This window comes from Pogona vitticeps, chromosome 8 (assembly GCF_051106095.1).
Source record: "Pogona vitticeps strain Pit_001003342236 chromosome 8, PviZW2.1, whole genome shotgun sequence".
Classification (NCBI taxonomy): domain Eukaryota; kingdom Metazoa; phylum Chordata; class Lepidosauria; order Squamata; family Agamidae; genus Pogona; species Pogona vitticeps.
In genome coordinates this window covers 20,944,190-20,970,630 of record NC_135790.1, presented here as the reverse complement: position 1 = coordinate 20,970,630, position 26,441 = coordinate 20,944,190, and the positions used below count along the sequence as shown (strand labels likewise).

General features: G+C 41.4%; 1 protein-coding gene across 2 annotated transcripts in view; it reads right to left on the bottom strand.

Annotated features, from left to right (window-relative positions):
- The window catches only part of PRDM10 (PR/SET domain 10), a 68,761-nt gene that overhangs the window by 23,709 nt on the left and 18,611 nt on the right, over positions 1-26,441 (bottom strand). Inside the window, exons 2-10 of one of the 2 annotated variants that reach the window (XM_072979035.2) lie at positions 22,845-23,027; positions 20,852-21,016; positions 18,778-18,837; positions 8,511-8,748; positions 7,602-7,843; positions 6,414-6,617; positions 3,314-3,386; positions 1,935-2,052; positions 314-443 (exon numbers count right to left, since the gene is read on the bottom strand). In XM_072979035.2, the coding sequence (XP_072835136.2) occupies positions 314-443; positions 1,935-2,052; positions 3,314-3,386; positions 6,414-6,617; positions 7,602-7,843; positions 8,511-8,748; positions 18,778-18,837; positions 20,852-21,016; positions 22,845-22,937 (1,323 nt within the window). In that variant the 5' untranslated portion in view covers positions 22,938-23,027. Of the gene's footprint in view, positions 1-313; positions 444-1,934; positions 2,053-3,313; positions 3,387-6,413; positions 6,618-7,601; positions 7,844-8,510; positions 8,749-16,707; positions 16,813-16,933; positions 17,088-18,777; positions 18,838-20,851; positions 21,017-22,844; positions 23,028-26,441 lie in introns of those variants that run through there. The other variant, XM_072979038.2, reaches the window with a different exon arrangement.

Genomic DNA, 26,441 nt, shown 5'->3' with positions numbered 1-26,441 from the left:
AGCCAGGGTACTAAGATCACAGATGAGAGTTCTCTTGATCCAGGAATATCATATTCTATGCTATTGCTTGTTGTACAATGTCAGTGTCAGCTACACACACTGAGGATGGACAACCCATTGCTGGTAGAAGATGCTGAGTAAGTTACTCCTATGTACTCCCCAGCCTCATTATTTCCTACCACTCACCCCTTCTAGGTGCTTAGTGGTTCTCTAACTGCCAGGGACTTCAGTTACTGAAGATACCTGGATCTGGACTGGATCCAAACATTCTTTGATTTCAGGAAACGCCTTCACCATCTCTCTCCAACAATACCTGAGTCTCTTCTGCACACTTTTCTCCATTTTCACTGGCCACATCCAAGCGCATGAATTTAGGAGGGCGGCCCGGTCGCCGGCCTGGTCCAAATCTTCTTTTTCCTCGCCCACGACCCCTCCCTCTTGCTCTGCAAAATATGCCAAACACTGGATTAGAACATTGGGGGGGGGAGGCTGCTCCTTGCCTGACTGAATACTCCACCGCCCCAGCCAATTTAGCAAAAGGATATGGTGGGATAGAGAACCAATGGCCACAACTGGGAGTTGTAGTCACACATTCATCATCCCTGGTCAAAGGTATAAAATCTATAAATGGAACCAGAGTTCCATCAGCCGCCAAAGAAAGATACTCTCAATGACAACACGAGTCTGGGGCAAGAGTCTGGAAAGGTGCAATGCAGTCCAACACGAAATTGCCAACACTAGCCAGCCAGATATATCAATGAAACTAGCAAGTAGAGATGACAAAAGGCCTCCTCTTTTGTTTGTCCCCGGTATCTCATATTCTGTCTCTAGATCTTGTTTGCATTGACAAGTTTGCTATCAAATCAACAACCATAGAATCATAATGGAGTTGGAAGAGGCTTATAAGGCCATCGAGTCCAACCCCTTGCTCAGTGGAGGATCTATTAATTTATTTAATAAAACATTTCAAATCCACTCTATATCAACAGATTTCATGGCAGATTTCAATAAAATCACATCAAAACAATCTAGAATGATCCAGCCAGAATGTTATTGCTGATTTATGCTTGCCTAAGGGAAATTGGTGGCAAATTGCTCTTCATTGCATGATCAGATACACACCTAGTAAAGCAACCTTAATGAGTTGCATTTTTCTGCCATGACTTGCTTAATTTCCCTTGCAAAAGCATAAATGAGCAACAGATTTCTGACCTTCAAGTATTCAAAACTAACTAATGTATTTTAAACCAGTTTAAAACAACTCAACAATTCATGGGGAAAAAAACAGCAGGACTGGACGCCATGACACAGTTCTCCTAGTGCCAAATGCCTGAATGAATGAAAAGGTTTTAATATGGAGCCCAAATAAAGGCAAGTTGGCACCAGTGGAGCCTCCTGGTTTGGAGGTGGGGGGGAGAGTATTCCACAACTCACAAATGCCTGACAAATCCCATATCTTTCAGTAATGGCACCTAGGAGACAACCATAGCAAATCTTAATAATCAGGCAAGTATTCATTGGGAGAGGTACTCCCTAAAAGATCAAGATCCCAAGCCATTTAGGGCTTTGAAAGCCATCGTCAACATCTTAGACTCAGATCAGAAGTGAATTGGCGGCCAATGCCACTGTTTAAGAATTAGTGCCATGTAGGCTCTATGAGGTGTTCACAGATGCCTGCACAGGTCAACGTGCCAAACCCTAGTATGGCCCCTGTGCTATTCTCTAATTGCCTCCCCATCTCTCCCTGGGTTGTATGATTTCTCAGAAGAGCAATCGCTTAATGTCACTAGGACAGTTCTTTGGACCTCTTTGTACACACTTAGGAAATCCCATTCTCTCTCTCTCTCTCTGCTCTCAGATGGAAATCGGAAGGAACAACTCAAGTGGGAAAGGGGTGGGATTTGCAAAGCTCTCTTCTGCACACTAACAAATACCTGCTGAAGAAATCCATCTTTTCATCATGAGAGTTGAGATGCTGCTGGAGCTGTTCTGAGCTCATGAACCGTCGGTTGCACTCATAACATGGCCAGTTTTTTTCTTGCTCTCGGAGAACTGCATTTTCAGGTGAGATCAGTGGGTAACAATATTCTGGACACCATCAAGCTTTTTTAAAAATTCCACCACATACTCTCCTCTGCACCCCATGCAAAGTAAGGGTGACTCAGAAATGCACCTATCTTTCACTCACAGGCTGTATTTGATCTTCTCTAGCATTTACAGGAGGTTAAAAAGAGTAATAAGCCATTTGTAATTGAACAGTCTCAGGATGAAGCTCTGAGACTCAATGCATCATCCTACCACTGCTCAGTTATAGACAGCTCCAGTATGATATGACTTTAATTCTTCCTAAAACTAACTACCTAAATTCTGGAGGGCAGAAACACAAAAGGTTTTAAAATATCTGCAAATTCTCAGATTGCTCCATCCAAGCTACTCAGCTTTTGTAAATATTGCTGTCACTGGAATTCTGCACTCCCAGTTAAATATTAAAAGCTTCAACATTTATCTTGCATAAACTCATTTAAAGTGTTTGTTTTGTTCTAATGCAATATTTCTTTCTCTCTTTTTAACTTTTTAATTTTTTTTTTGTATAACATAGCATCTTTGGCTAAGAAAGAAAAGCAACAAGAGTGTAAACATTCTTGGAAGCAAGCTACAATGGGAAGCCAGAAAATAATGTTGCTTTGTATGGTTAGTGCATCTTTGGGAGATAAGGGGTGCAGCCCATGGAATAATATTGCTGAATCAAAGGCCAAAACCACATGTGGGATACATGAAAATTTGCAGGCTGATTGTACTCAGGGCCAGCATATTTTCAAGCATGAGGACAAGGCCCTTGTCTTCCATTTCAAAACAAACAAGAAATGTTCCAGGATGGATATTCTGTGCCACAGTCTGTCCAAGAAAATGAACAACTCATAGATCAGACTATTTCTGAAGTTTTCTATTAATAGAGAATGTTTTCAGCAAAGCAACAGGAGTCTCAACTTCTTTTTCTAGCTGTTTTTTCTTCCATTTTGTAAAACACTTGAGGTGGCAGTGGCTGGTATATGACCCAGCAGAGCCAAGAGGATGAAGATGAGGATGCTTTGACTGCTGGCCATGTTTGGCAGCTAGAGAAATAGTACCAAGGGCATTAAGGCACTGAGCAAAAGGCCAGCTCCACTCCCATGTAGAGCTACTATGTAGATATCTACTGAACAGCAAGCAAAGCACAGAATACTGCCTTAGCACAAATTGGATTACTGCCCCATAAGTCTGGCTGCAAGTAGGTGTGGCAAATAGCACCCCTTAAGAATAGAAAATTAAGTACCTTTCCTTTCTTCTTCAGATACGTCATGGATCTTCTGATTGACAAATTCTGCATAAGAGGCAGCATACCACACCTGCAATAGAGGCACATGACATTAAAAAGAAATGTACTGGAAATGCTGAAAAGGTAGTCAAGGTAATGATTTCTTTTATCCCATTTGAATCCTGCTTTCCTTCAACAAAGACAGAACATCATACAAGGGGGGTTGTTATTTCATTTCCTAATTGCAAGGGTCCTTCAGCCTAACTGACAGTGATTGACTCCAGCAAGGAAATGTCTTGACCGAGCAGGGACTCAAACCTAGGTCTCTTTCATCCATGCCTGACACTCTGTTCGCCACATTGCACCGGCCCTCACTAGAATCTGCAGCTCCCAGCATGTTATTATTCATTTTCCACATGGCTGACACTGACACAAAAGGCAAAGAGAAAAATTCAAGTATACGGCTCTTTATAAGAACAAGCATTTCTCTACAAGTGTCAAGAATTCTTTTTAAGCGTGTCGAGCCGCAAATATTCTTAAGAGGCTGCTCCTATTGGGATTTCTTTCATATGCTGCACGACAGACCCTCTGAGCGAGGCCGTGTGGATGAGTATCTTGATTTTCATCACTAATCCTCATTCATCAATTGCCATGGCAGCCAAAAAGTGGAGGGGGAGTATTTTTCAAAATGGCATGAATAGTACTGAGGGAAAAATAATATGCTATTCTCTTTTGTCTTTTTCACAAAGTCTCATTTAAAGGTATTTAAAACAAATGTATCTGTGTGGGGAAAACTAATAGAAATAATTATAGGTGGGTTTCCATTGCACAGGGACGGCAACCCCAAATCTGCTGCTTGGGTACAAATGTCTTATGTTATATCACTGATGAATGATCAGGAGTTACTTAAAGGCCAGGAAGACGCTGCCTGGAATAGCGCTGTGCTTTGCCACCCAAGAAGCTCTTACATGGAACTATGCTTCGCAACCCAGGAAGTGATTCTGTGCAGCTGACATACAGCCCAGGAAACTACTGCATGGAACCAAGATTTGCTGGGGAGCTCAAGAACCTACCAAATGCCCTGAAAGGTTCAAAATTAGTCCGAAACATTAGCAAAACAAGAGTGGTTGCAGAGGACATGGGCGAAGCTTTGGAAGTTTTAGGAGAAAGCAAAGACTCCCTTCTTAGCCCCCTTCTTTGCTGCAGAGTAGCTCTTCCCAAGGAGGAGGAGGAGGAGGAGGAGGAGGAGGAGGAGGAGGAGGAGGAGGAGGAGGATGATGATGATAATAATAATAATAATAATAATAATAATAATAATAATAATAATAATAATAATAATAATAATAATAATAATAATAATAATAATAATAATAATAATAATAATAATAATAATACCTTGGAACCACAGAGCTAGAAGGGCAGTATGGATCATCAAGTCCAGTCCCTGTCAAGAAGGCACAGTGGGGGAATTGGACTCCCAACCTCTGGCTCTGCAGCCAGAGATCTAATCCACTGAGCTATCCAGCAGTTCAGGGAAAGGTCTGTCAGGCTGCACTGCATGCAGTTGCAGCACAATGTATAACGTGACCACATATTATCCTCATAACACTTTTGTTGGCCAATAATATCATCCCTGCTATACTGCAGGTGGAACAGGATAGGAAGGGTCTGATAGGGGCTGAAGCGGGATCATATGCTAGAGGTCTCTGCTAGACCGTTTCAGGATCCTGCCTATGAGGGCACCGGATTCTGATTCCACCCAGCCATTTCACATCCTGCCAGGATTAGGGCGCTAGACAAAAAGAAAGCATAGACTTCAGGAAACAGGAAAACCCCGGATGGCAGCACTGATCTTTCGGACTGCCCTCAAACTGGAAAGTTATTCTCCCAACTGCTCCCTCCAAGTTCCACTTGATTTGTTTTTTAGCATGGGATAAAAATAACTTTGTGATGTTTGGAAACCCAAGCAGAAAAGTCAAATCATCACACATAACAGACCAGGTTGCGAACCTCAGCAGCAGGCGGATGTAAGCAAATGATACCTCACTAGTTGACAAAGTCTGAGATGGAGGGGAATTGGTGAGAAGACAATCGCATTCATGGCCAAGCAAGGAAAAAGGCCATAAAGGAGAGGAGGAAGAGGGAATTAAGAATAAAACATGCTGTTTTGGTTCAAATTCATTTTAAACTGCCTACTAGAGGTGTATACTAAAGATGGGCACGAATCATCAGATTCAATGGTTTGTTTACTGGCCAAATGGGTGCTTGGCGCTTTGCAGCCCTGCCTCCTCTGGCAGGCACCCACTCAGAGGCAGCACCCAGAGGAGGTGGGCAGGGAAGCAGGGTGTGCCTCTGAGTGGGAGCCTGCTGGGGGCGGCAGGGCTGCAAAGCACCAAACACTTGCTTGGCTAGTAAACGAACTGGCACGAACCAGCAGTTAATGCCCATCTCTAGTAGGGACCCTTTATAAGGATATTTTTGTACCAGATTGATTTGGGCCTCCAATTTGCTTACACAATCAAGGCAATTCAGTGACTAGAGTCAACTTAGCAGTCAACATAGCCGGGCAAGAGCAAACACTCCACAGCCTCCTTTCTTTTTATTTTAGCATAGGCAAATTATTATTCTTTGTTGGTGGAGTTCAGAACGCCACAGTGGCCTGGTAGTAATTCAGTGGAGGCAATAAACCTTCTGACCAATACATCCTAAAAGCTCTCAACCACGAAGAGATGGTGTTTTTGTCACATCAATAGTGGTGGATGTTGCAACTGTATAAGTTGATCCTGAGTGTCAGTCAGACAACTGTATTTCAACAGCTGTAGAGGTAGTTTTGCTCCCTACAAATAGTGGCCCCTACTCATGATGACATGATATGGCCACCAACTCTTTTTCCAGAACAGCTATGCAAAAGTAACACATCAGCACAAAGGAAAAGCCTGCAAATCAAAGTATGTGCCTCACCCATTGAACAAAACTGCCTTGTGCTGATTAAGTTGCACAATGATTCATCTACTTATTATAAGGCTGTTTTGAAAAGAAGACAAAGACGATGTTTAAAAAAAAATCAGCCAGTTTTCATTTAGGGAAAAGAAGGTATAGAAGGAAGATAGCCTCATACCTTGAGTTCCTGTTTGGGCTCCACATTTTTAATTGTAGTGTAATAAATGTGATGGCCGTATTGGTAGGCTACAAGGTTCTGCTCCAAGTGATTCTGGGCAGGGCGCACAAACATCATCCAGTTGCAAAGAGCCTCGCTGGACAGTTCAAACCAGAGATCCTCCTGTAGGTCTCGATCTTTCCTGTCACCTTTGTCAAGGGACACCTGAGTCAAATAAATACAACAAGCACATTAGGATAATGAGATAGTCATTATTAATGAAGTATATTTTATCATGAAATCTAGTACAGTGGGGTCTCGACTTATGAACTTAATCCGTATTGGAAGGCAGTTCTCAGGTCGAAAAGTTCTTAAGTCGAATCTGCATTTCCCATAGGAATGCATTGAAAACCATTTAATCCGTATCTGCTCTTTTCGTCCATAGAAACTAATGGGAAGCTGCTATTCCGCCTTCGGCCATTAGAGGGGGGATATATTTTTTCTTTTTTCCTTTTAACCTAAGATGACTTAGCTTTTTAAAAAAGGAAAAAAAGAGTTCGTAACTCGAATCTAAGTTCATAAGTCTAGTCCATATATTCCTATGAGAGCGGTTCGTAAGTCGAAATGTTCATATGTCGAGCCGTTCGTAAGTCGAGACCCCACTGTAACTCTCAGTAAGAAAGGACTAAGACAGAGAGAGTGCATATGTACATATTTGTGGAAGGGAGAAAGAAGTGGAGAGATCTGTGTTCAAGATTTCCCACTTTGGCAGGAGGGTAGACTTGGTGACCCTTGAGGGTCCCTTCTAGCTCTACAGCTCTCTGATTCTTTCTGCTATTTCTGCGATCCTGAATGTCTGCTTCAAGCATCCGATGAAACAGGCTCCTTTTAGTGCCATCCCAACTCTATCAGTTTTTAAACAGGCACAGGAGTTTTGGTTGTTCATTAACAGTACCCCCCTCCCCAAAGAAGTAGAATCCCTATGAAAAAAACATGGAACCTCTTCCAATATCAGAGAGCAAAACTGCATCTTTTCTCATTGAGTGGAGTTTTTGTTGTTGTTGTTTACACTAGACTTGTGTGGATGCATAGTTCTACTTCCACCTCTTGTGAGCATGTGGAATTCCTTTCAAGGAAAATCAACTGTACATCAGAAAATGTGTTCTTTGAAACATGTAGACTGTGTAGGAAATGACCAATGCCCCTTACCTTTAGATGGATATAGCAGTCCTTAAGCTCTGACTGCCTCACCAGGGGTCCTTCCACGGGGCCAAACTGTGTGCGCTTCGGAATGCGTCGTTTGGAGAACACTCCTCCCAAAAATCGGTCTATGTAAAGCACTAAGGGGAGGCTTGCTCTGGCTCTTGTAAGGACGGGTCGGTTCGGGATCGGGTGCAGGGGCCCATGTTTTGGGCAGACTGAGGGATGTGCATTGTTGCACTCTTCACACCCTGAAAGACACAGAAAGAAAGGACAGAAATGCATAATCCCATAAGCACTGATACAAAAAAAGGAAGACTTGCAGAACCCAGCAAGTGTGGATGAATATTCATAACCAGTATGCCATTGCCTATGTGGAGATCTCCTTCATTTCAACTTTGAAATATAACTATATATATGAAGATTTGGTAATTATATACAGTAAAGACAGCCAGTGTAATGTCCCCGAGGAATTTTGGGAAGACCATCATTTACTGAAAGGTGTAAGAGCATGTTCCATCCCTACCTTTTAACAAAGGTTAAAGACAGTAAAATACTTAGGCTCCTTCCTGAAGGAAGATCAAGAGAAACATCCTGAGAATATTAAAGGAACTTCTTACTATCAGCAACCAACTAAGTTTGGCCCTAATGTAAGTTCTAGTTCTGAGCGATAAGTTTCAATGCTTCTCTTAATCACAGAACCAAAGAACCACAGGACTGTAGAGTTGGAAGGCACCATAAGGGGCATCTGATCCAACTCAAGGCTATTCCAGGGCTGCTGACCCCAGGGTGCAAATGACATCAAGAGGGCTCGGATTCATTTACTAAATGTTGTGGCACACTGAAAAAAGGGATACGATAACAAGATCAAAAACCACCACCGCTGCCCTTTAAAAAATCACTTCTTTGTATGCTTACAGAGGTCATTAGGATCAAATGGACGAGGTGGATCCGGATCCCATTCATCCATGTCTGAATCTTCCCCCTCTTCTTCTTCTTCCTCTTCCTCCTCTTCTTCCTCATCTTCATCCTCATCATCTTCATTTTCCTCTTTTGCTGACATACTATCCATTGGATTGTGCAAAGGTTCAAGAGGACCAGGCTCATCCACAGCCTCCATAGGAGGCAAAACCTGGCTGTGCACAGGGATTGACACCTGGAAAACAGATTCAGGACAACGTGGTGTTATTCAAAACAGCCACAACAACAACAACAACAACAACAACAACAACAACAACAACAAGCAGGACTCCTCTACTCATTATTAGCTGCCAATTGCTGCCCAATCCCTTTGTTTTCTTTGGAAATTCAGCAAAGTTCACTCTGAGCCAGTCTCTCCTCTCTCTCTCGTCATCTGAATGATTTACCCACCAAGATCTTCACTGACTGCTTTGCATGGCCAAGACAGGCAACGGCACTCAAACTAAAATGTTCACTTACGTTGAAAGGAAAAAGACCTAATTATCCCAATGCCAGGAAATTCGTTTTATCCAGTAATTCGATTAGAAACATGCACTGCATGGTTTTCAATCACAACAACAACATCAAGTCAGACTACTTTTGCTGTTGGAAATGGGAAAGATGCACTTGAGTTTTCCTCCATTGCAAGTAAAGATTTGTCTTTAAAATTGGTAATACTAGTGCCCTGTGGCTTGAAACCAATTGCTAGTGGTCACTAGAGTAAACCATTGAATCAATGGAATTTACATAAGTATTGACTTACATTTGTCAGTTGATTTAATGGGTCTCTAACTTGAACGAGCAGTTTGGTTTAGTCCTGTACTATACAACAGTGCAAGGACTATTTAGCTTTCATTATCAGGGATCTAAAATTTTAGGTTACCAGAAATGATTAGAAGTTCTTCCCAGAGGCCCTTATGAAATTTTATGCCTTACTTCTTCAGGTCTTCTTTTCAAATTCATCTTGTTTCCAATGCCTCTGGAACATCCTCCCAGTTCCAAATTTAAGTAACAGTAACTATGTCAAATGGCACATAATTGCAGTAGATGACAATCTGTAAAACCTTCCACTGCGTTTCCAGTCCTCTCTTTGTGCTATTCTAGGTAAATGCATCCATATACTATAATCTGAATTTCTGCAGTGAGCAGGGGATTGGACTTAATGGCCTTACAGGTTCCTTCCAACTCCCTTATGCTATGATTCTATGAATGCAAAAAAAAAAAAAAACATTTTATAACTGTAATTCAACCTCTGAATTTCTGCTGTTTCACCTTGGCTTTATCTTTGAACACTGTCAAATCCCTTCCTAGCAAAGACTGTCAGACTACCCTGTGGTTTGGTGTTTTAATCTTATTTTTCCTGCCTGGAATATTGAAATGGGTAGGCTGGATCTTTGGGCAATCATCTGGCAACTGTATTCCATAAGCACTGCCATTTGAGTCTCATCTGCTTCATTTTAGACACTGTCCAAAGGTGCGCAGAAATCTTCAGGTAAGGCAAGGATGAAAAACCTCTTGCGGCCTTGTAGACTCATAAACAGTACAGTGGTGCCTCGCTTAACGATTGCCTCGTTTAGCGATGAATTCGCATAACGATGTTTTTTTGAAAATAATATGCACCGCATAACGATGTTTCCTATGGGTGATTTTCGCTTAGCGAAGTTTGGGACCATGCTTCGCATAACGAATGCAATTTTAGGTCCCCTGCTTCACTTAACGATGTTTCTTTTTTCAATTAAAAAAGTGTCTTAGAAGGGTCAAAAACGGTTCTAAATGCTTGGATTCGTTAGAGGACCCCTTAGGTCATGTGCAAACCTGATTTGGCTTTGATCTAACTTTTCGTTAATTTATGATGAATTTTTTTTTTTCGGCCCATAGGAACCAATGGACCTGTCAAAATCTGACAGCTCCATGCTTTCCTATGGGGGAGAAAACAATTCACCATAAATTAACGAAAGTTCAGATCAAAGCCAAATCAGGTTTGCACACGACTTAGGGGGTCCTCTAACGAACCCAAGCATTTAGAACAGTTGCTGACTCTTCGTTAATTTTTTGTGAATTTTTTCTTCCCCCATAGGAAATAATGGAGCTGTCAGATTTTGACAGCTGTCAAAAGTTGGGGGGAAAAATTCACCATAAATTGACGAAAAGTCAGATCAAAGCCAAATTAACTTTTGCATCCGTTTTAGAGGGTGCAGAAGCTAATCCAAGCATTTAAAACCATTTTTGACCCTTTTATGGCACACTTAATTTTGCAAAAATTGACTTCGCAAAGCCATTGAAATGTATTGAGTCAGCTTCAATACATTCCAATGGAGGAAACATTGTTTCGCTTAGCGATGTTTCCTATGGGTTTTTTCACTGAACGATGGCAATCCGTTCCAATTGGAATGGATTAACCGGTTTCCAATGCATTCCTATGGGAAATGGTGTTTCGCATAGCAATGGTTTCACATAGCGATGTTTTTTTTGGAACCAATTAACATCATTATGCGAGGCACCACTGTAATTGCTAACTGAAACTATCCAGAGTTTGATCGTTCTAACAAACTATTGTCACTTTGTATATTATCTGCATCCCCATCTGATCATGGGGCCATATTAAAATTTGCAGTCCTACAGTTTCCTTCTAATATCTGAGGATGTGGACTTAATACACAAAAGCTCTCATTAAAATAAAATAGCATTTAATGTGCCACAATGTTTTTTATTTTGTTGTTGTTTGCTTTTGTCTAATACTCTTTCAGCAGCTTCGGTTTCTGCATGGCTGCATGCGAGGGGTTGAGAATCTGTGGAAGCTTCTGTGAGCAGCTTACTTTAACACAGGTCCAAAGTATGATTTAGTCTTGTGAAAAGTATTTTGTGTTTAACATACTAAAACATTAGTAGTTGGTGCACAAGTCAGATGATGGGATCCAGACAAAAACTATGCACTGAATCAGCCAACCTTTCAATCCTCACAAAGACTCTTGGCAACTCAACATGCCCTGTTCTTTATTCTATTTTGAAGCAAAGCCACCCGGGGTCTCTATTTTCTCCCTTAATTAGTCTGACATTAAAATGTGCTGTTTAAAAAAATCTTTCCTATAATTTTCTCACTCCAGGAAAGCAAGGGAAAAGAACACCCAATGCACTTAAAATACAGGGTTCTGTTAAGAAACAAGTTAATTAAAATCTAAAACCTGAATAACTAAAACTGACCTCATGAATGCTCAAGGTCAGTGGCAGCACTGATTTTACAGAACATTACATTTAATGAGAAAACTTAAATGCCCATAGTGTGTTGTAGAACAGATAGAAGGTGGCATTATGTAAAGGAGGAATATTGCTGTAAGAGAGTTTTTAAAATATCATAAATTTTTTTGTTGCATTTGTTTTGAATGAATTAAATCTCAAGGAAATATTTAAACAAAACAGGATATATGCAAGGTTAGGTATGTCCTTCCTCCCTTTCTATGCAAATGCTGGACAAGATATCCCAAATTTTGCTTTAAAAGATGTGCAAGTGCAATAAATTATGTGACACACTTCAGTCTGAAAAAAATGTGCATATCAGACAAATGGGCAAATGGCCCTGCTATAAGATGAACAAGGAGCCATACCCACCTCTGCCCCCCAACCTCCACTGTCTGCTGGAACTAGGGCTTCTCAGATTTCATACAGCATGGCCACACGTATCCAAGCTTAACTTTCTGAGCATAGGGAGGGTGCTAAAATCCAGGCTCCAGGCAGTGGAAGTACCAGCATTAGCAGTCCGCCAAGGCACAGTTATCTACACATCGCAGGCAGGCATTTGATTGCCATGGGATTTCCACCAGTGCAATCTGTTTGGCTAGACTAGCAAACTGCCAAGCCAGGCCTCCTATTAAGATGTTTTAAAATGCAGCTCCCTAAAATAGTCGGAACTAGTTGGTCTGAGTGTCCATAATTATTTAAACAAGATACTGCAAGACTTTGAAGCTCAAACGCTCCTCTTGCTCCTCTCTGAAAACAGACAGAAGGTATCTTTCTATTATAAAAATACCTTGCAGCCACATGCCCACCGCTGTAAACTAACAAAGGCAATCTCAATTACAGCCTTGGTTGACCAACAGTTTTGCCAGAGAGGTCCCTTTGAGAGAAGAGGGCTGGCTGGCCAAGGCCTCCTTGGCACCACACTCTCACCAAAGTGGTCTGTTGCCACACTCCATGTTCCCCCAAATGCCACCCTTTTCACACTTCTTTTCCCCTTGGGCTGATAACGAGGAAACCAGAATACAACAGATAAGTCAGAGGGAGATCTAAGCAAGAAATGTTGAGTTGCTGATTCCCATTCTAAATGTAACTTCACGTCGGGGTATCCCAGCTAAACATGAAAGATGCATATGATTCCCCAAAGTAAACACTATGTTTCTTCTGTTTGGTTTTGCTTTGCTTTACTTTCGAAAAGAACAGCCCACTGGAAAGCAAAACCGTGCACAATTGGCTCTGCGTAAGTCCTTTTTGTTAACAGAATTTAGACCACTTTCTGCATAGTTAGACATTGCTTTCTGGTAATTATATGACACCATACTGAAAAGTCTCTGCATGTATTAATCCCCAATAATCTAACAGTTACAATTTACTATACCAAGCAACAAGATTTTGGTCATTTTTAAAAAAATGAACTAATGGAGTAACAGGCAGCTAAAACATAGGAACACTGCATTTTAAGAAGGATGCCAACAAACTGGTGCAAGTTCAGATGAAGGATGATCAGAAAAATCAAGCCCTATGAAGAAAGACTGAAAGAATTGGGCATGTTTAGTCCTGAGAAAAGGAGATCTGACAGCACTTTTCAAATACTTGACACGCTCTCATACAGAGGAGGGGCAGGATCTGTTCTCAGTCATCCCAAAATGCAGGGCACGTGATAATGGGCTCAAGCTACAGGAATCCAGATTTAGGTTGAGTATGAGGAAAAACTTATTCACTGTTAGAGCAGTATGACAATGGAACCAATGACCTCAGGAGGTGGTGAGCACTCTAACGCTGGAAAGATTCAAGAGAAAATCTGTCAAATCTCCTTACATTTGGATTCCTGCATTAAACAGTGGGTTAGTCTTGATGGCCTGATAGGCTCCTTCCTACTCAATTATCCTATGATTCTGCATTCATTATTATTGTTGTTATTCTCATTTATTACCATTATTATTATCTACAGGGGTAATAGATAACGATAAGGTGTATATGTCACTATTTTGATACATTATTTGCATTTTAGGTAATAAAAAATGGGCACAGAGATATTTTAATATACATTTTTGTTTGCAGATATGGTTTCTCATGTACTGTTTGGATTTCCATGAACGCCTGTGGTCATCAGCAGTACAAATTTGCTTGCCTGACCTACAGGCTAGACACTATTGCTGAATTTAATATTTTATGCACACAAGTATTGCTATTCCTCCTTTCCCCATCTTTTTCAGATTGATTTCTGAAAGAGGTAAAAATAAACCCCACTGTTCTAAACGCCTTCAACGAACATGGCCAAAATGAAGAAAAATCCAAGGAGAAGTGAAGCAAATGAATGCAGTAACTGCCTTATTGCCAGGCACACACCCACAAGGCATCATTAGTGACTTTCCACACACAGTAACACTAGAATCGACACATTGCACGATATTAGAAAACACCCTAGGTGCAATACTTTCAGCCCTTTTCCATCTGCTGGGAAGAATTGAGAGACAAACACACAAAAGTGTTGGAAGAATTAAGATTCCTTAGGTCTTTCCAAAAGGGATTGTGATTATTATTTTACTAGGTATGGTGGCTCAGGGATTTCTAACACCTGCAGGGGTAGCAGCTGCTTTAATAAACTGATAACCATTCACAAACAAACGGAGAAGCTCTCTCCCTGGGAACATCTGGTTTGTCAACAGTGTGGGTACCTAAATTGTGCCTTTCAGGAAGAGAGATGAGATTACATATTCTGACACTCAGATATTTTTCTTATTATTATCAGTCTGCGTAAGTCATGCTTGCCACTGTTTGAAATATACATTACTCATCCTAAAGAGTGTGGGCTTTGGGTCATATTATCTCTTTAGGCAGGTTATTGACTAAAACAACATGGAAGGAATTATTTTTTTGTTTTCGGTTCTGGCATAACACACTGCTGGACAGCCCTAGATGCTCTCCACTATACAGTACTGTATATTACAGGTATAGATGGGCACGAACTGCGGGTTCAGTGATTCGTGCTGGTTCGTTTATGGGCCAAACAGGCATTTGCCACTTCCCAGCCCCGCCTCCTCCAGGGGGCGCCCACTCAGGGGCAGTGCCCCTCGTGCCCATCGCTAACTGCAGGCCTTCATTTATATTGCTAACCAGAATGAAACTGGTTAGTGTCACAAAGATGCCTTAAACTACACAGTCTGGGAACCTCTACCAAACCCAACTGCCATTCCTCAAAAGGACTCGTTTTTGGCCATTAGAATTGTGTGTTCATTCCTTCTACTTATCTACTTAATAGAATTCTTTTTTAGCAACTCTACATGCTGTTCTCTTCTGAGGTTCTGATGTATTGTTACACTGCAAATGCATTAAGGCAGACACTTTTCTTTTGATTGTGCTCTTCTCTAAAACACCTTGTGCAAGGATTATTAATGATTCCCTTAGTAATAAAAGAACAGTAAGTGTAGAATTGAAGAAAAATACAACTGTATATTTTGACCCTACATTTTTGTTGTTATTGATATGTGCTGTAAAGTTGCATCTGAGTTGGCTTATCCTAATAGGATTCCCACAATATGTAAAGTGCTTAAGGATTTTACCAGTGCCACTTTCCAGTGAGCTTCCATAGCCAAGGAGGGACTTGAACCCAGGTCTCCTGAGCCTTAGCCATCACTCTTAGTCCTAGCCCTTAATCTCAGTCCATCTATCCACAAAAATAGGACACCTGTATGTGCAGGATTGTTATCTGGAGTTTCAGTTATCCATGGTATGAAAATATTAAAAATATTAAAAGAAAAAAACAAACAAACAGGAATACGTATTTTCATGATGTTATTCCCAGAACTGGCATTAGAGGGAGCCAGGGGCCATGCTATGTACAGTGGGGCCTCGACTTAAGAATGTCCTGACTTACGACCATTTCTAGTTATGACCAGCTCCAGCTGCAAAATATTGCTTCGACTTGCGACTGGAGCTTCGAGTTACAACTGGAAAAAAGGTGGGGGGAAAGGCAGGGAATTCAAAGGTACTAACTGTTGGTCAGCCAAGCGGCTGCTTCTTTGTAGCTCTTTCACCCCAATGATTAGAGAGTGCACGTCGGAGGAGGCTTTCGGACTGCCTGGTGCTGCTTTCTGCTTCTGAGTGAGTACATACAAGGTTTTGCAGGGTGGGTTTGGGTTGTGGGGGGAGGTTATGTTTCTGTGCCTTGATTTTTTTGGGTGTTTTGGTGTGTTAGTTTTTTCCAGCCCCAGCACCTTCCAATGGAGCTTGTTGCATTGTCTTTTTTTGTATGTGTGATTTTTTTCCAGCCCCAGCGCGTTCCGATGGGGCTTGCATTGTTTTTTGTTTTGGGGGTTTTTGTGATTTTTTCCCCCGGCCGGAACGGATTAATGGGGTCTCAATGTATTCCTATGGGAAATGGTGCTTCGATGTACGACTATTGTGAGTTGCAACCATCATTCCAGAACAGATTAAGTTCATAAATCAAGGCACCACTGTATAGGGTTCACTATTATCCACAGTTTTCAACATTCACAGGGGGAACTGGAACCAATCCCCTGTGGATACAGGGGTCCTACTGTATACTACACTGCTTCTCTTTTTTGTTACACCCTTTTCCCCTTACAAATTTAGTGCCACATTCTCTTGACCATAATACGGGAAATTTATTCCAGAGGGCTTGAGATCCTCAGAAACAAATTTTCAGGAAGTGGAAAGGCTTAGGTTGCAGATGCAAGAAGGGGAAGTGATCCCATTTCTACAGGATGTCTATGTTGGCTTCTTCCCTTGTGGTAATCTGCCGCTGAGATTTACACCAAATGTGTTACACCAGAAAAACAATTAAAAGATTAAAAAATAAAAATAAGATTGTGGTGATTCTATTAAAATGTAATACATGTTTGGCCAGTATTCTGCATATTTCCAGTTACGCACAAACAACCTAACTACTTGTTACACTCACCACATGAAAAGCAGCCAAGAACCTTTGACTTTTGAGATTTCTTGGTGGGTCCTTCCCAACATCTGACAGTTGAGGGAAACTGAAGGTGCCTTGCTTGAAGTCATACTAAAAAAGGAAAGGGACAATCTAGTTATCTCATTCAGCTAATCTCCCTCAAAGGTTGAGCAGCAGGGGAGATTAGATGAGCGAGATTATAAATAAGGAGAAATGCCCATCAGGCAGTTACCTCTCTTTCTCCTTCAGTATGACTGCGGGTCAAACCCTCCAGACTCCCTTGAATGTCAGAAGAACACCTGGAGAACGTGTAACTTGCTGCTTTACACTTGGTGAGTGTAACATGTAGCCAGGCTCTTTAGCACCAAATTATTAATTTGTAGGAACTGCATGTGGGGAAAAACAGAATATTTTAGAGTCTTGAATTATGTAGTGCCTTAGTATTGGAGGCTTTTAGAAACTGAAACTGAGGTTTACCACCTCACCTTATAAACCATTAACAGAGTAATCAATCTGTTAACGGTTACTACTTCTGCACAGTGCTATTTTATATAGGGAATTAAACTAAACAGATCCCAAAGTCTTCTTACCTCAATCATCACATTTCCAGAGGCACAGGAGATTAAATGAGAAGGTTGTGCTTCTCAGGGAGATGCTTTATTCCCCTTTTGATTCCCGGATCTTCACTTCCCCCAGTCCTCAATTTCATGCTACTCCTAGTCAATTTCACACTAGTGAGCACATCAAGCAGAAAACTAGGACTATATACATCAGAAACATTGCAAGTAATTGGAATTTTTAGACTTTACAGTTATATCTCCAATAAAAAAAGTCAAAAAAGTTCTGTCTGTGTTAAAAAAAGAAAGAAATGCTGTTAGGTTCTGAAATGAGTGAGCACACAAATAAAATGATGAAATAGGATTTTTGGTAGTTTTGTCATTTCAATGAAAGGTACACTGCTGTCTTTCAGAACAGCTAATACCTAAGCTAGCATTTTTAAAACTGACCCTATAAGGTTGAAAGGACTTATCACTCAAATGCTAGTTGGCCTCTTAACAGGACAAAACAAGAACATCATCTTAATTCCAGGTTGTCTGCTTCCCACCATGGTGGAAGTTTGTGACTACATCTGGACAAAACTGAATTCTTCAGAAAGTTGAAGATCGTATGATAGAAACGTCATTGCTTAAGGGAAAATATTTTTACTCTCCCCTCTGTCATCTATTGTCAAACAGATTTTGCACAGAGGACAAAACAGGACCCTTGTTAAACTGAGTGTGACAGACAGCGCATTCTCAGTAGTAGCTCAGTTCTGGAACTCTCTTCCAATGAATTCATATCTACATTGTCCTTAATAACTAAATCTATCAATGCTTGGGTTTAGACAGGTCCTAAAGAGTCTCCTTTTCAATGCTAACTTTGCTAGGGGACTACAAACAGTTGCACACTGAGAACAGCATTTACAAATATTATGTACTTTTAGAACTATGTATCGATACACCCATATATATCTTGTCCCATTCATTTTTACTGTAGGCTCAAAGTCTAAGCAGCAGGACTCAAGCTGCTAATTCAGATACAGATAGGCTACTGGTGCTCATTCTGAATGTTGCTTCATGAGGTCATTACCCTTAAAAATGGGTAAGATACTTCTAAATAAATAAATGGTCACAAGAGACACAAAGAATGAGCGTGTACCCTGCGGGCAACCATTTCATAGTATCTTTCACTCCCTGGGGACTGCGCCAGGCTCGGAAATGGCTCCAAATAACCAAAACCCAGAGTGGCCGGACATCCAATTTCACATTTGCCATCTGCAGGTTCTGGACTTTTGAGATCAAGGGGCCCTGCTAAATGTTCTGCTGTTGGAGCAATATTTCTTGTTGCTTTAATTTAATCAGATTTCATCTCATTTTGTTCTGTTTTTGTTTTGTTTTATGTTTAACTTACAGGCACCAACGCCTCAAAAATAGTCTGGAGGGACCTGTAGGCAACACTTTCACCTTCCCTGATGTGAATCCAGTGCATCAATGGATTTACATAAGGATCGACAGATCCTTACCTGCTGGGCCTTACCTGCTGTGTAGCTGCATCCTGCTGCACGTAAGCCACTTGGGATGGATCTGTAAACAGAGTCTGAATAAAATAATACAATACGATTAAAAGAGTCTAAGTACTATTTAGGTGTTGTTTACATTCCTGTGCACACACCTAATTCAGTGGTTTCCAACCCTGGGTCCCCAGATGTTATTGGACTAAGAACTGTAAGATTAGTCATTATAGATATCTTGGAAAATCGGTATAATGTTTTTTTCCTTTGTATAATTTCTCTTTTTAATATACAGTTGTGCCCTGCTGGACAATTACCTCGCTCTATGATGAATCCGCTTTACATTGACATTCTTGTGATCGCTTTTGCGATCGCAAAACAATGTTTTAAATGGTGTTTTTTTTGCTGTGCAATGATCGGTTCCCTGGTTCGGGAACCAATTTTCGCTTTACAACGATCAGCAAACAGCTGATTGCCGGCTTTCAAAATGGCCGCAGGCTGAAGAAAATGGCCCCCCGCTGTTTTCTAGGACGGATTCCTCACTTTACAGGCGCCAAAAATGTCCGCCGTATGGAGGATCTTCACTTCAATGGGCTGAATACCTGGACGATCAGGTATTCAGCCCACTGGAACGCATTGAACGGTTCTCAATGCATTTCAATGGGTTTTTAAAATTTCGTTTGATGACGTTTTTGCTCTACAGCGATTTCACTGGAACAAATTAACGTCGTCAAGCGAGGCAGCACTGTAATTGTATAAGCGGATGTAAGAATACTTTTTGCTCTCTGGAATTTTACCCTTTCCTACCCTCACCCTCCTTCTTTTACCTGGTCCCCCTATTTATACCATAATCCCAATAAAATTAATAAAAACAAGTTAAAAAGGACTAAGACTCCCAGAACCATTTGCCACTAGCTGTGCTGGCCAGGATTTCTGGGAGTTGTAGTCCAAGAACATCTGGGGACCCCAGTTTGAGAACCACTGACCTGACGAAATGATCAGTTGCATGCCGAAGAAGAGGAGCTGCACTTCATTAACAAGCAGCAATTTGCTGCCAGAATTTCCCTTAAGTAAATCACCATAGGATTCTGGCTATAGTTCTCAGGGTTCTTCAGAAGCCGTTTAGGGACTCTCATCCAGATGTAATGAGGCTAGCCCACCACTGGTAATCATTCCCAGCAGTGTGAAAACACATGATTGTTGGGTATCTTCTATACTAGGCTCTCAGCTCATATAAAACAACTGAGAAGCCCAGCAACTCTGGGTTAATAGCCTGCGTAAAACAGGCAAAGAGTTACAAGTCAATGGCAGAGCTCTGCAAAAAAGGTTTATGGTTCAAGCCCTGGGCATCTCCCGCTAATGCTAAGGATGTCTCCTGTGTAAAAGCCTGGAGGATCAGCGCCAGTCAGCACAAAGCAGACTCAATTAGCTCGGCCAATGTCTGGCTCAAATGGAGGCAGCTACCTTCCTCGGTTCTTCTGCACTTTGGGCACTTTTTACACATTCCAAAAATCTTTTGTAACACACAACACCCACACTGGAAGTTGCAACGGGAGCCTTGAAAACAAATCCATATCAGAATCTTCCTCTGAAGAGGGAAACTATGAAAACCACTGCTTTAGATGAATCCAGCTGATTACTACAGGCTGGCACAACCTTTAGAAACACAGAAGTTCAAAGAGCAGATTCCTGCATAAGAGATTCAAAAACAGATCCGCAAGTAAGTCTCAAGGGATGGATTAATTAAGAATGCCCGTCTTTTCTAGAACACAGTGACAGCTGAAATGGTACACTAGCTGAGGGTATCGCCTTTTGAAGAAGAAAACAATAGAGCCGTAATTTCTCCAGTTTTGGAGAGAACAGAGAGGAACAGGGCTTCATATTCAATAGCCTACCAGCAGATTTTGATTACAACATCTGCACTCTCATTTTGAAGGAAAAGCCCAAATTCCCCCTTTGCCAATGGTGAGATGATTATGCACAGCTGAGAGCTATTCGGCATTTGCACAGCTTTGCAGGCAGCTGGCCCTAGTCCCGAATGAAATTATCGCTCTTCGCAGCCATGAGAAGACAGAAACAGGGCTGGGGGATGTCACGTGCCTGTGTGGCTTCCACAGGATGGATGTAAACTAGCGTATGTTCCGAGGTGTCCACCGAGGTGTACGACGTGCCGTCGGCTGTGTAGACCACCTGCTGTGAAGGACGGTCCTGATTGTCGCTGTACACGATCTGAGCCACTGCTCCATCTTCAGGGACAAAGTGGACCTGGAGTGGGCAAAGGAGGGGGAAGCAGACACAAGTGACTAAATGAAGCATCTAGACACAAAATACCTATGTAAAGATGCATGGAACACCCTGGTTATGAGCGCAGCCATAACAATCCAACTTCCAGGTATTAAAATACCCTTGAAATAATTAAATACCTTTGAAGGGGATAGCCTAACAATATTGCTTCCACAGAAAATCAGAGAATGGGGATAAATAATTACCAGACTAATCCTAAATCTCACTAAACTATGGTGTTTTAATAGAAATCGATGCAATCAATTGCAGCTGCCGCCCGGGCTTTCGGAAAACCAGACTGTGCATCTTTATAACATTCATGGTGCAGAGCAATCCAACACATGCATCACTTCCTGACAGGCCGGAGCAAACGAGTGAGAGAATTGTGCCCGCTGGAATTTTTTACCTCTTACGGAGATGCTAAAAGTAGAAAGCCTGTATCCGGGGGGGGGGGGAGGCAGCAATTTTAAGAACAGTTGGACCAAATCAATTAGATTTCAAGTGCTCCATCTTCAGGGGCCTTGGTTAACATCACTTATCTTAGTCCCCTTGCTTGAGGCACCTGTTTTGCTCATTATTTCACTCTGCAAGCACCCCCGAAACAGTACCACTGGTTTGTTCTTTTGTTCCTGCTGTAGTCTGGACAAGAGAGGTTAACATGTAGTGCCCCATTGATGGCCCTGGGTTGCGCTCTGTCAGGTCTAGAAACAGACAACTCTTCTGGAGTGAGTCAGAAGCTGGGATAGGAGAATCAGGACTAAAGAGCATGTTGTGGGAAAACAGAATGCCAGACCAGAGAAAATGACTAAAATATGGTCCATGATGCCTGGCACTGTATTGAGCAGGTACAGAGATGTGTCTCATCACATGGGGCAATGGTCAGTGACTTCTGACACACTCTAGCCCTAAGTGCACACTCATTTATTCTTACTTCTATTGTTTGTTTTAAGCATCAGCCAACAAGACCCTAGGGCAGGCTTACATATAGCCAATGACAATACTAAAAGACCAGACAAAAGGTGGTAATGATGCTACCTGCCACTACTTCTAGCGCGGTGTGTGTGTTTACAGGTCACCTTATATTTGTTGCAGTCCTTGTTTAATAATTTTTCCCTTGACCTTTCAGAACAGAATATTAAAGTCAGTGTGTACGTATATGTATGAGAAACAGTCCCTTTTGGGGAAAGAAAGAAGCCTCTACTTTCTCAATTTTATGCAAACGCAGCAGGGGGTGTCTGCAGGTTACTTGGCTATTATAAAAGGGATCACGACTCGGAAAAAGGTTGGAACTACTGCTCTAGTTGAATCATCCCTAGCACTATGATTTTTTTTTAATGTTGCTATTCTGTCTTTTCTGGAGCTACTGCTCTTGTTGAATCATCCCTAGCACTATGAATTTTTTTTTAATGTTGCTATTCTGTCTTTTCCTCTTCAAGATGTGTGAGTGTAGGGCAAAGAAGGAAGAAGCAATGGAAGGTTTATAAATGGAAGATGACAAAATCTCCCCACCCTTAAAATGAAGCGAATGAGGCAGGGCGATTAAAATAAAAACCTCATCAAGAAGCATGAAGTGCATGTGACTCCATTAACCCAAACAGGAGCTTTTGTTTGCAGTACCTGCCAACTGAAGGAAACCCCCAGGGAATACATTTCTATTTCCTGCAAACATTAGCACAGTAAGACACCATTTCTCATACATGCAATGCCCATTGAACAATTCTGCTCAAAATGCATGTTGAGCTCCTTCAGAGAACTTCGCTCCATACACGTGAAAATGAGTTCATTAAAGAATTCTATAGCTCGTAGTCACCTGAGCAGTGTTCTGTTGCTGCTCAGCTGATTCAGACCACACCTGCGCTGTCTCCTCTTTCAAGTCCATGCCATCTCTGCTGTGGGGTTCCATAGTACACTAGCTAATTATCGGAAGTGCGCTTGTCTGAACAGATTCATCTGTCTGCTGCCTCTTGAGACGACGTAGTCTTCTGTACCATGGCTACAGAGAAAGACAGAAGGAGTAGGAGATGAGATATCAAAGTACTGAATATATTGCAGTACCTGTGGCATTTGACACCAAAATGAATAAAAATGTAGTCCCTAGAGGGACTATGCAGAAAAATTCCCATTTTCCATGGAATCCACTGATTCCATGGAATTGAGCACTGCAGGATCTAGGTGGCAAAGATGGACCACAACGGGACACTGATATCTGTCACCAAGATGAGGTGGGCTTAGTCATCACTGCAATGATGATGTCCCCAATGAAATCCCAAGATTTAATACATAGGCTGTTCCCTACACTCAGCCGTCAAAAATTATGATGACAGACATCTTATCATTATCCTGTCAAAAATGAAAGTCACCATTTGCATTGCAGTGATCAAGCTTTGGTTGCTTTCAACAAAAATGCTATGACATTTCTTAATTTTCATGTACTTTGCAAGAAATAGTATACAATCTATACTGAGCATTCTGTCATCCAGCAAATGAAAAAGTGTGGCTATGCCAGCTGGGGGATCCTGGGAATTGTAGTCCTACCCAAAAAATCTTTTTCCAAGTTCTCTGTCTCCATATTCTTAGATATATCAAACTATCATCTTCTTCGGAAGGAAAACCACAGTGCTGTTTGTATACAGCAACTCCAGCAACTGGTGGCTGATTATGAACATCTTGAAGATTATCATTGACAAGGAAAGGTAAATGCAGGCACAAGCAGACCTTGTGAAAGACAGAAAGAAACTGATGGCATGACAAATGAAAGTGTGTCATGTTCTGTACCACTCAGAAAACATAATTCCATATATTAAAAAGCATAAAAACATTTGGACAGAACAGAGATATTAGAACTGGCTGGGACCCTTGACTAAAGAAACTATATAACTTTTGCACCCCCTGTTCTAAACAGCTATCTAGCTGTAACAACACACACGACTGTTTACAAACAGATCTTTCCTTCTTTGTAAATCGTTTCGCAGACCAAACTGAAATTCAAGCTTAGAAAAAAAAATCAGAATTGCATAGAAATTCTGGATGCAGCATATGTATTTCTGCTCGCCAGGAGAGGGTGCTCATGGCAATCAAGTTCCTCCGAGCTCATTTGTAAGCAGGAAACAACTGGTGGAACAATATACAAAAATAAGCTATCCAGTGTTACTGGCCAATTTAACCAAAACAATCCTATTTTGAAAGCTTTTACATGAATTATTCTATAAAATATTTCACCTCCATACACTGCTATGGGAAGCTATGTGGATCACTCATCTCTGAATAATCTGCTCATGTGTCTGCTCATCAGACAGCTTCCAAAAATTATTCCCAAGAAATGTTATATCAGAACTGGTCTGGTGACACCCCTGCCCCAACGTGTCAGTCCTTAATTGACTTGTTCTACTTTTCTAGTTCAACATTTAGTGAGTCCCTTAATAAGGGCTCTTCTCCTTGATCCCATATATACAGTCCTTCCTGACAGTTACAATGCTGAGAAAACAAAGAATTAAAAATCAAGCTTAAAACTCCCATTTAAGCTTGGAAATCTTGACAGATTACTTCCCTGTACGGCTTTATCTACCCCTTGTGGCTTCAACCCAGCGTCTCAATCTGCCACTGGGCATCTCTGAAGTGTAATTTACAGCTTTGCTGATTGGTTCAGACAGTCATTCAGCACCTTCCTATTCCTTCGTCTCCAGTGTCATTATTAAATCACAGACTTAGGAATTAGTGGAAGGCTGAGACCATTTGATTTTCGGCAGTCCAATTAACTTTATTTTATACTGACTGGCTAAGCTGATCTAATCGTTTGTAACCTCTGCCAATGCTCAAGAAAGTAAGTGAGCAAGCAAACGGCTCCTTGCTGACTCCTCCACCCATTTGAATTTTAAATGCAGATTATTTTTAGACATAATTTATGCCCACATAATGGTATTTGGTTTTTAAATTAAAGAGGGGGAGCAATAACAAGAACTGAGCCTGCTATTCATCTTGCTAGCCTTATAGAAGTCCTGTAGGCTCTTGAGCTGGTACTTTTTTTTTTAACACAGGACTCAAATCAATAATGTAGGAAAGGCAAACAATAAAGTCTCTCTGCAGAACGGCAGAAAAATCAACAGTGTATCTCTTTCTGAAAACAAGACAATACTAATTTCTCTATATTACTGGACTACATATAATGCAACAATGCTAGGCATCACCTCCCTTGGCACAGTAAACAGACCCCAGCCTGGCAAACCAATATTCTCTCTAATAAGAAATGCAGCAGAGCTAGGGCGCTCTGTGATTTGTATTTGAAGGGAACCGTGGCATTGGTGAACAAGAATCATCCATTATGATTTATGACACTGGCACGATGCTGGAATGAAGTTATGGGCACTCCCTTGAAACAAGGAACATCTTGAAAGTCTACACACATCACAAGCAAACGCAACGATACTGACATCAGCATGCCAAGTGGTGTGCATTCACAGAACTACTCTAACCAAGTCCGAGAGCTTCTGTGTTGCCTGTTGGAACTTTATTTTTCATCCTTGACCAAAGCATCCCATGTTGCATCACAGACTCACTCTTCAAAAACCCCTTGAAACACAGATGCTGTTTTCATATACATTAAAGAATGCAGAGAAGCAGCTCCTATTGGTACATGTTGTGCGTTTCTTTGAAACTTAGTGTACAAGGTATGAAAAACCAGATGGTGAAGCAGACAGAGATTCAGTATTGTTCAATCAAACATTCTAGTTTATGCAGGAGTACAGCTGGGGTTTCAAATGAATGCAGCAAGCTGAGAGCTGAGCGCAGCCTACCCAACAGAGCATTTGAATTACCAATGCCCTTTTAGGGACATCCACAGGACACTCAGATCTTAAACTGAGCAACTCAAGCAACCAAGTTCGCAATACACTTTTATTTCATGCCCCATGACTGTGATGAAAGTACTGTATTACACCTACACTCATAGAGCTAAGATGGAGTTGGGTTGTCTGTGAGCTCATGTGCCTTGCTTCCATACTTCTCCAACTACCTCTTAGATTTTCATGTGTCACAAAAGACTGCATAGGAGGTGGGTTCCGTTTGCCAGAGTCCTCACTCATGAGAGCTCTTCAAGCATATTCAGCCGAATCCACCTAAAAGCTCCTATATATGTTTCCATACTCAATGTGCAGGAGATGGTGCTTGCACGCTTCCAACTGTGCTGCCCCACTTTAGCCCCTATAATGTATGGTACAAGCAAATGCTTCCACAGAGTTAGTCTGCCCAGGAGATTCTGAGCTGTAGTTCCTTCCACAACTTTTCCATGTTATGTAACTGAGCAAAACATTATGAGATGGAAATATAATCAAAATGAAATAAAAGTATTCAGATTGCTATATGCATTTCTGTCACCATATAGTTTGTACAGTCTTCACAAAGAATGTGGCCA